At 41.6% G+C, this 9,798-nt stretch overlaps 1 protein-coding gene across 3 annotated transcripts; it reads right to left on the bottom strand.

The window, feature by feature from the left end:
• On the bottom strand, positions 1-9,712 carry LOC107983318 (zinc finger protein 397). Of its 3 annotated transcripts, none has more exons than XM_062973465.1 (6): positions 9,575-9,712; positions 6,454-6,924; positions 5,999-6,125; positions 4,849-4,919; positions 3,409-3,535; positions 1-2,042 (listed from the first exon to the last, which is right to left on the bottom strand). In XM_062973465.1, the coding sequence occupies exons 2-6, from the start codon at positions 6,919-6,921 to the stop codon at positions 1,159-1,161; spliced, it is 1,677 nt and encodes a 558-aa protein (XP_062829535.1). In that variant the 5' UTR covers positions 6,922-6,924; positions 9,575-9,712; the 3' UTR covers positions 1-1,158. The 3 variants fall into 3 exon arrangements, with proteins under 3 accessions (XP_062829535.1, XP_062829537.1, XP_062829536.1); XM_062973467.1 differs by having other exon boundaries at positions 1-2,039; XM_062973466.1 differs by lacking the exon at positions 9,575-9,712 and adding an exon at positions 9,440-9,574.
• Between the last annotated feature and the right edge of the window lie 86 nt (positions 9,713-9,798).

Below are 9,798 nucleotides of genomic sequence, written 5' to 3'. Positions count from 1 at the left end.
TGTTTTTACTCTACAAACAAACTTATTTGGGAAATTTATCTATCACCTTTCTCCAACAGACTCAAGGCAGTTTACAGTAGCATTAAAACACACAACATAAAATAAAACCCTTATAAATAACCCAAACTGGGACATAAGTCCTTTTTTGTAGGACATTAAAATAATCAGTTAAAATAGATGAAAAAAATCTAAAACTTCCCACATGAAGATCAACACTATAAAGCTCTGTGCAATTCAATTAAAAGCTATTATTTCCTTAATATAAGATCCAGGGACTTAAATTTTGCAAAATAGATCAAATTCTCATAGACTATAACAAAATCAATGATATATAACATTGTTAATTTTAAAACAACAAGGCTTGTTATTTTGCAATTCAATGTGGATTAAAAGTGTGTGGCCAAGAGCATGGAAACCACTAGAGATACAATTTGCACATCAAGGGAAGTAATAGTGCAAACATCTTTTCCTTTGGCTTGGCCTCAACAGAAGCACTGTGTTCAATTCTGGAATCCCAGAAGTAAAAAAAACATCCCCAAACTGGAAATTTGCAACAAAGGAGGTAAAGGAGCTGGAAACTAAAACTAGAGGGACAACTGATGGAATGGCATATGGTTTTTTTCCTTCAAATAAGTGATATGACAATCTTATTTAACCCTCTGGAGGATTGTCACAGGGAGCTTGCTTTCTGCTGCTCCAGAGAAGAGGACCTCATCTTACGGATTCAAACAATAAAGAGGAATCTACCAAATCTTAGGCAGAACTACTCAAAAGGTCCTGTTTGAAATCAGATGATAGCAAGAAAACTGAATAGAGATCAAAACTTAGAAGATAATTGTCTAAGAATTGAGTCCAAAGTTAAGCCAAATGGTACTAGAAATTAAGGGAGTAACACGTGTTCATCAGGAAATGTTGACATTCTGGTCTACACCAGAATGTCCAATTTCCCTGTTGCAACTCATTTTATTAGTTTTCTCCAAGCTCTTTAAATGATGTCTCTCCTATATGTAGTCTGTGATAATTCAAAAGGTATGAACCCCAAACAAAACAATTCCCACACGCCTGGCATTTGCATGTTTTTTTTATCCTGTGTGTAGTTTTTTGTGGTTCTCCCAAGTGTGAACTGCAAGCAAAACATTTCCCACACTCCTGGCATATTTATAGATTCTGTCCTGTGTGAAGTTTTTTGTGCCATACCAAGTTTGAATGGCGAGCAAAACATTTTCCACATTCCTGGCATTGGTGTGGCTTCTCTCCTGTGTGGAGTCTTTCGTGCCTTACCAAGTCTGAGCTGTAAGCAAAACATTTCCCACACTCCTGGCATTGGTATGGCTTCTCTCCTGTGTGGAGTCTTTTATGCCTCCTCCAGTTTGAACTGCGAGCAAAACACTTCCCACACTCCTCACATTGGTGTGGCTTCTCTCCTGTGTGGAGGCTTTTGTGCCTCAACAAGTCTGAACTGTAAGCAAAACACTTCCCACACTCCTGGCATTGGTATGGCTTCTCTCCTGTGTGGAGCCTTTTGTGCTTCACCAAGTGCGAACTGTAAGCAAAACATTTCCTACACTCCTGGCATTGGTATGGCTTCTCTCGTGCGTGGAGTCTTTTGTGGCTCACGAATTGTGAACTGTGAGCAAAACATTTCCCACACTCCACGCATCTGTATGGTTCCTGTCCTGCGTGAGATCTGTCATGTTTCACCAAGTATGAACTCTGGATAAAAGATTTCCCACACTCCCGGCTTATTAAATCCTCGGTTCCTTCAAAGATTTTGTCTTGGCTCAAATGTGGTAATTTGCAATCGGCAAAACATGTTGCGGATACTTTACATTTAAAATCCCTTTTCTCAGCATGGTGTGTCTTGTGAAGCACAAGTGCCATACTTTGGGTAAAACACTGCCCACATACATTGCATTTGTAGGCCCTTTCTCTGGCAGAATTTCCATCTTCTCTGTTGGTTTGCTGGTGTATAGGAAGGCCCCCATTGTGCTCAAAATGCTTCCTGTTTTTGGTGCATACATTGCTCTTCTTCCAGTTATCTGCTGTAAAGAAGGACAGAAACAATCATTCCTTAGTGTGATTAATAAGGAGTCTAAGAAAGTGGGAAAAGAAGTGGATTGAAAATAGATATGGAGGAAAAGAAGATATAAATGCTGTCCTCTCCCCACCTTTGATTCAGTAAGGATGGACTTGAAGCCACTAAGGGGGAGCTGAGTAACATATGTTCCAGAGTATAACTGTTGCTCAGCCCAACCCGATTTTTTTTATTCTTTCTCCTTATCTCTGGGAGAATTGATGCCTCTTCCCTTCATATTCAAATGCTTGCCTTTTCTCTAGATAAAACTTTGCCTTGATACCACCCATTTCACAATTGTTCCCTCCTTTTTCTCTCTCTCCCCACCTCCAGCTCTCTCTCCCCATGTTCAGTTAAGGTTGGGTTTTTCTACTCCAATGTTGAAAGCCCCATACCTAATTTGGTAGTGCTGCAGAGATTGTTACACTTTTACCATCAACTACCGAATGGGACTCTTACACAGTTTTTGGAGGTTTGCTATAAATGTGAGTTCTAAAGGGATTGATTAACCTGACAAAGCTGGGAAGATACAAGATAGTGACTGTAAAGAAAAAGAGAACAATGATGAAGCAGAGAAGGGAGAAAAAAAGGAAGGTCTGCAGGACTCAGCCAGATATAGTGGCAACCTACCATGAATTAAACTCTTACCATTAGAAGGGGCATAGAGTTTGATTACTGCTACATGCCTCTCCCAGTGCACAAAATATCCAGTCACAGAACATAGAACGCATTATATTACAAGTCACTATCTTGTGAATGACTGAGACTAGGCGCTGTTTGTGTGCTGGGAGAGGCAGCGTGAAAAGAGAGCTTAGCATTCAGACATGCAAAGGTTAGACTGCCTGGTTGGGAGGAAAAACTAAGTTGAGTACCACATGGATAAAAAGACGTATAGCCACATCTGAGTATCTGAAGCCAAGGGAAGTTTGATCTTTTTGATGATCCATTCCCCTGTCCCTCTCTCCAGTCAATCTGCTTTCCCCCCCCCCACCTCTCTCTCTCTCACACACACACACACACACACTCACACACATTCACAGACAGAGAGTAGTGTGACTGATCTGGGGCAATTACTCTTGATAGGTTTTCCAGGGGCCCTGTTGTTGCAAGGGAGTGTGGTACGCTTGAACTTGACTCCAGTTATGGAAGTCTTCCCACTGGAAACCAAATTGGTGCCATCATTACTGTTTCTCAGGCACCACATCAATGTTACACTTGTGTCAAACCCTGCTTTGAGAACTCTCAGAGATGGTGATTATTTAGGATCCTGCTCCCACTAGGGAGCTGCTGTCTTCATTTTGAAATAGAAATCCCCATCATTGTGGGAGCCTTACCAAGAGAGTCCACAATCCCACGAATCTCCTCCATGATCTGCACGTGCAAAACTTTCTGATCAGGATTCAGAGTCACCCACTCCTCTGGGGAGAAATTAACAGCCACATCCTCAAAGGCTATTGGGTCCTGGTGGAAAAAGAAAAAATCCTTCTCACAGAAGAGCTGCCAAAAAAAATACTCACAAGAAAATCTTTAAAGTAGATTTACATTTCTGTTTTCTCTTTGAAAAGGCTGCAGCCTCCATGCCATGGTGTAAGCTTTGTAGAGAAGTCCGGTTAGTCACAGAACAATTTCTTAGTTGACATGTAGAATCAGAAATGGAATCTGGACATGTTCCAGTTTTCACTGTGGTGCCCAGAACTGGACACAGTGTTATTCCAGGTGAAGTCACACCAAAGCAGAAAGAAAGTCACCATGACTTCCTTAATGAGACAGTACATTCCTTTGGATGCAGCCCAAAATCCCATAGGCTTTTAAGCTGCTGCATCACATTGTTGGCTCATGTTCAACTTATGGTCTACGAACACTCCAAGATTCCTTTCAGATGAACTGTTGTCAAGCCAGGTGTCACCCATTCTCTATCCGTGCACTGCATTTTTCTCTTGTCTTCTGGGGAAGGTGGGTGGGACTACAGCCAAACATCTGTAACAGCTGTTAAGGTTCTGAGAGCATTGCTTAGGCGCAATTACTACCATATGTGCTATTTCACAGAGACCACGAAGGAGAACCACTGGCGAGCACCCTTTGAACAGCAACAACCTTTGCGTCCTCCATCCAGTCTGCTGGGATTTCTCCTGTTCTCCAGGAGTTCTCAAAGATTATTACCAGTGGTTCTGAATTTTTTTCTGTTAGTTCCTTCAGGATTCTTGGATGTAGTTCATGTGGCCCTGGGGACTTGAATTCATTTAGTGGCTAGGTATTCCTGGACTACTTCTTTTTGGGTTGCATTTCCCCTATTACCTCATCTGTTCCATCTGGCTCAAGTAGAATACCAATTCCCTTTTGGGGGAAGGCTGAGGCAACGTTCTACCTTTTCCCTATTCCCTGTTAGCATTTCACCACCTTCTCCAGTCACATACCCTACTCTTGGCTTGTTTCTTCTTCTTCTACTGACGCAAACAAAGAACACCCTTTTATTGTTTTCAATCTCTTTGGAAAGCCTGAGCTAATTTTCTGCTTTAGCTTGTCAGACTTTTTTCCTACTTATTGCTAGTTAGGCTTTTTTGGTGATTTACCTCCGTTTTCCATTTCTTGAACACGTCCCTTTTAAATCTTAGCTCATTTGATTGTTCTTTGGACATTCTGAATTCTTCAGGCTTTGCATTAAGAAAACGCATTTAATTGTTTCTGTTTCAACAGATGTTTGATGATTAAGCCTGGAACAAATGACACCTAGGCAGCTCCAGTCCTCCTCTCCCATGAATCCTTTTTCTGCTTACCTCATTCAGTTCCACTCCATCACAAAGGGGAAGAAACAAATGAGGATTCGGCAACAACATCATTTCAGCCCCTGGGAGAGAGAGCAAGATGTGGAAAGCTGATCACATAAACATGTCGCAGGGGTTATAATTACAGTCCTATAAAGAAAACTATCAACATCAGCCCATGAATATGTCAACTTCTGTAGTTTAGGACTTTATCTCGCAAGCAGTGCTGTGAATAGGTTAAATTGAAACTAGGCTTGGTATTTCAACTAACTAAAGTTACTCTGTTTTCTCTTTGTCTTCCAGCTTAGTTTCAGGGCTCATCTTAGCTTCAGGTCCCACCTGGGAAGGTACTGAAGGGCTGAATTTTCCGTCCTATTCAATTTTAGACTAATGCATAAGTATTGCAAGAAAGAAAACTGCAAATCACACTGAAATTGCACCTTTTCCAACCGAATGCCTATAATAAGAAGAATAATAAGAATAAGAGTAATAGGTAAAGGTTTTCCCCTGACATTAAGTCTAGTCATGTCCAACTCTGAGGGTTGGTGCTCATCTCAATTTTTAAGCTGAAGAGCCGGCGTTGTCTGTAGACACCACTAAGGTCATGTGGCTGGCATGACTGCATGGAGTGCCATTACCTTCCCGTCGGAGCAGGACCTACTGATGTACTCACATTTGCCTGTTTTCAAACTGCTGGATTGACAGAAGATGGAGCTAACAGCTCGCTCCCCAAATCACCCCACTCCCCAGATTTGAATCACTGACCTTTCGGTCAGCAAGTTCAGCAGCTCAGCAATTTAATCAGCTGCGCCACCGAGGGCTCTAATAATAATAAAAGTAATAATAATAATGTTATTTCTTTCCCGCCTCTCCTTGCAGCTCAAGGCGGATTATACCAATTTAAAAAACACGAATATTGCAGACTCAACAAATATGCATATTTCTATAAAAGATCTACATTAAAACTGCATTTCTATATAATGCACATTAAAGTACATAAAACAAATGACATGAGTGTAAGATATAGACCCATCTCAAAGCCAAACAAACCTCCAAATACACCTTCTCAAGCTGAAACTGATTATGGATGTGCTACAATTCCTCCTAAGGGGAATTTACACTGGCAAAAATTAACAAAACTCCCAGAAGGGATACTTCTTACCCTGCAAGGCTGCGGCCCCATCTCCTTCCTGCTTGAGCTCCTTCTGCCTGATACTCTGGATGGTGTCTGATGGAAGTTTCTCTGATGCAGGGACATTAGACTGGGCTTCGATGCAGTTATTTTGGGTCTGGAAGAACATAGAGTATTCCATAAGTAGTAAAGTTCAAAAAATTACAGACCTAGGTGCAGAAACTGCATGGACTTCTTTAAAAGAATAACTTTGAGAGGGCACCCTAGTTTGAAGTAAATGCCATATTCCACTACCATCATTTTCAATGTAATTACAGTGGATATGGAGGTGACAGCAAGAGGGGCAGAGCAGGTGGGAAAAGAGGCAGAGGGAACAGAGTCCACATTCTCCCCCACATCAGTCCAATTTTGGATAGAAGAGAGGATGAAAGCTTAATCTGTCCATCAGTCCCAAGGTTAGTGAAACCAAGAGGAAATGCTCTCACCTGTTCTTCCTGCCTCTTGTCCTCTGCCCGACTCAGGAGGAAGCCTTCCGCCAGGGCCACCGCCTGGGAAGAGGTCTCTGCCCCACACTCTCGGACCCAGCTCCCCATCTCTGGGGGCAGGAGGCTCAGGAACTGCTCCAGGATCACCAGGTCCAGCATCTCAGCCTTGGTGTGTTGCTCTGGCTTCAGCCACTGGTGGCAGAGATCGTGGAGCCAGCTGCAAACCTCTCTGGGTCCCTCGCTTTCTTGGTAGGAGAGCTGTCTGAAGCGCTGGTACTGTATGCGTGAATTCAGAAACGTCTGCGTAGTTCTTTCCCAGAATGCCCCACTGCTCACAGGGGCCCTGCCTGCTTCAGGCTCAGGTGAGTTGCGTCTGTCCATGTTGAATCCACTGTCTGATGGAGAATCAAACTGTATCGAAGATGCGTTCCTTTCTTCTCCTTTCAAAAGAAAGAAATCCTTGGACATTCCCTTTGTGAAAGAAAGTCAGAATTAGACAACAGGTTTTGGGACGCTTTTTCTTGGTGAGTTAAAAAACAGGGCCTTTAATTATTTCAGAGCCAGGTAATGCTGGATCCTCCTTCCTCTTGGGCCTCTGCTTCTCCAGCCTCCAGACCCACCTAGCCTCACCTTGTCCTCCATCGAACTCCCATTCAGTCCCAACCCACACGATCCCCCCATGATTCCTTCAGCTGATGCTACATGATCCATAGCCTTTCTTGTAAAGAAGAACCAAGAGACTTTGAAAGAAGAGACAAAAATCAATATAACAACTAAAATAAAATATTTGGAAATCCAAATGACAAACAGAAACTCAAGCATTTCAAAACAACTATGAAAAAGTATGGAGAGAGACACAAGAAGACCTACAAAGGTGGAAGAATTTAGACCTATCTCTGTTGGTAAGAATTTGAACAATCAAAATGAATATAATCTCAAAAATGTTATATTTCAGACAATACCAATTTTGTCAGAAGAAGCGCTCTTTAAAGCCAGGAATAAAAATCTGACAAAATTCATTCAGAAAAATTAAAAACCCAGAATAAAAATGAAAAATGTATAGGATGCAAAAGATACAGCAGGAAAGGCATTACCATATAGGAGACTATAATATGATTCAGCAGCTTGGACATGGATAAAAGAGAGGATCTCTCTAAAAAATGAAAGACTACTGACAATGGGACTGATTAAAATATGGATAATATGCATATTGATTTATGATAAAATAAAACCAGACTCCAATTTTAAGAAACATCAAATAAGAAATTCATTGATGAAAGTATGGAATAAATACAAAAGAACTTTTTACAATAAAATACCTGCATTGATAAAACCACAAGAGGTGTTTCCATAATTGAGAACACCTAGGGGAAAACATCTACTTTATAAACAACTATAAGAAAAAGGAACTCTGCAGAAATTAAAAGCACACCAAGAGCAACAAAAAGAAGACTCAACGATGACATGGTTTCATTATAATCAGCTCCAACAGAGACTTCGTCTGGACAACAAAAGGGGTAGACAAGAATCGGAAAATCAATGGAACCAAGTACTACAGACAAAAAACAAACCAATTGGGAAGCTGCATCAATTTCTTCTGAAAGATTTTACAATTGATGAAGAAATAACAGAACCCATGATTCAGTTGGTGAAAAATGTAGGCCGAGCAATAAGTCTCGGAAAATGGGAAGAACTCTGGAAAAATAACTACAATTTACAAGGAGTTACACCATCAAATAAAATTTTAACAAAATGATATATGGATGGTACAGAACTCCAGAAAAACTTACATCTATTAAAGGTTCAACATATGTTGTGAATGCAAAAAAATAAGTGGAACTTTCTATCATTTGTGGTGGACTTCTCAAAAGCTAAAGAATTCTGGATAAATATCCACAGAGACATGGAAACTATAGTAAAGGTAAAGGTTTCCCCTGCCGTTAAGTCCAGTTGTGACCGACTCTGGGGGTTGGTGCTCATCTCCATTTCTAAGCCGAAGAGCCGGCGTTGTCCATAGACATCTCCAGGTCATGTGGCTGCATGCAGTGCCGTTACCTTCCCGCCGGAGCGGTACCTATTGATCTACTCACATTTGCATGTTTTCGAACTGCTAGGTTGGCAGAAGCTGGGGCTAACAGCGGGCGCTCTTTCCGCTCACTGGATTTGAACCTGGGACCTTTTGGTCCGCAAGTTCAGCAGCTCAGTGCTTTAACACACTGTGCCACCAGGGGCCATAGAAACTATACTAGAGTACAAAATCCCATTAAAACCAGAACTTTTTCTACAGGGATTATTAGACATGGAAACATCAAGAAAGAATCTTTCTTTATATGACAACAAAAGCAAGAAAGGAATATGCAAAACTATGGAAACAACAAAACATGCCAACACCTTTAGCTGCACAACAAAGACACAGAAACTTCAAGAGGAATGGAAACCCTTCACTGAATTTATAAAGAACCAAAGGAAGATGACCTCAGCAGGATCTGTGGACTAAAATAGTGTTAATAGTATATAGGGACATTTTGTACTACAGTAGAGTCTCACTTATCCAAGCCTCGCTTATCCAAGCCTCTGGATTATCCAAGCCATTTTTGTAGTCAATGTCTTCAATATATCGTGATATTTTGGTGCTAAATTTGTAAATACAGTAATTACAACATAACATTACTGCGTATTGAACTACCTTTTCTGTCAAATTTGCTGTATAACATGATGCTTTGGTGCTTAATTTGTAAAATCATAACCTAATTTGAAGTTTAATAGGCTTTTCCTTAATCCCTCCTTATAATCCAAGATATTCGCTTATCCAAGCTTCTGCCGGCCCGTTTAGCATGGATAAGTGAGACTCTACTGTATTTATAAACTATATTCAAGAGACTCTGAATAATTGAACTATCAGCACTCTTTGAATGGAATAGAAACGGTTGCAGGCCTGGTTATTTAGATATTTTATAACTGCACACATGAGCGCGCACATACATACACGGTAGGTGTGTCAGAAGGCCAACCTGTGAGGGAAACAGGCCTGGGCCAACTTCGTCCCTCCCTCCCTGTGTTGTGGGCTTCAGCCCCTCTTCGGCCCTTTGGAGAAGAAGGTCTGGGAATAAGTAAGACTCACCAGAAGGAGAGGAAGGAGAAGAAGGAGAGAGACTACAAGGAGGAGGAGTGGGAGGCCAAAGGGCAAACCCCCTTCTCCCAGTCCGGCAAGAAAGCGTTAAGGGGAGGGAGTCTGGTTCCTAGACAGCCAGGAAATCTTGGTCTAAGGAGGCCCACTTCCTTCCTGCCTCTCTGGGAACCAAACTCCCTCCCCTTAACCCTTCCTGGCCCAGCGTTACACTGGAA

This window comes from Anolis carolinensis, chromosome 2, assembly GCF_035594765.1.
Source record: "Anolis carolinensis isolate JA03-04 chromosome 2, rAnoCar3.1.pri, whole genome shotgun sequence".
Lineage (NCBI taxonomy): Eukaryota > Metazoa > Chordata > Lepidosauria > Squamata > Dactyloidae > Anolis > Anolis carolinensis.
The sequence above is the reverse complement of the archived record's forward strand: the minus strand, read 5'-3'. Positions and strand labels throughout refer to the sequence as shown.

Coding starts and splice junctions, on each gene's coding strand:
- LOC107983318 (XM_062973465.1), bottom strand. CDS start 6,921: ATGTCCAAGGATTTCTTTCTTTTGAAAGGAGAAGAAAGGAACGCATCT. Junction 6,126..6,453: donor ACAAGAGGCAGGAAGAACAG/GTGAGAGCATTT, acceptor ATGTTCTTCCAG/ACCCAAAATAACTGCATCGA. Junction 4,920..5,998: donor TGGGGCCGCAGCCTTGCAGG/GTAAGAAGTATC, acceptor TCTCTCTCCCAG/GGGCTGAAATGATGTTGTTG.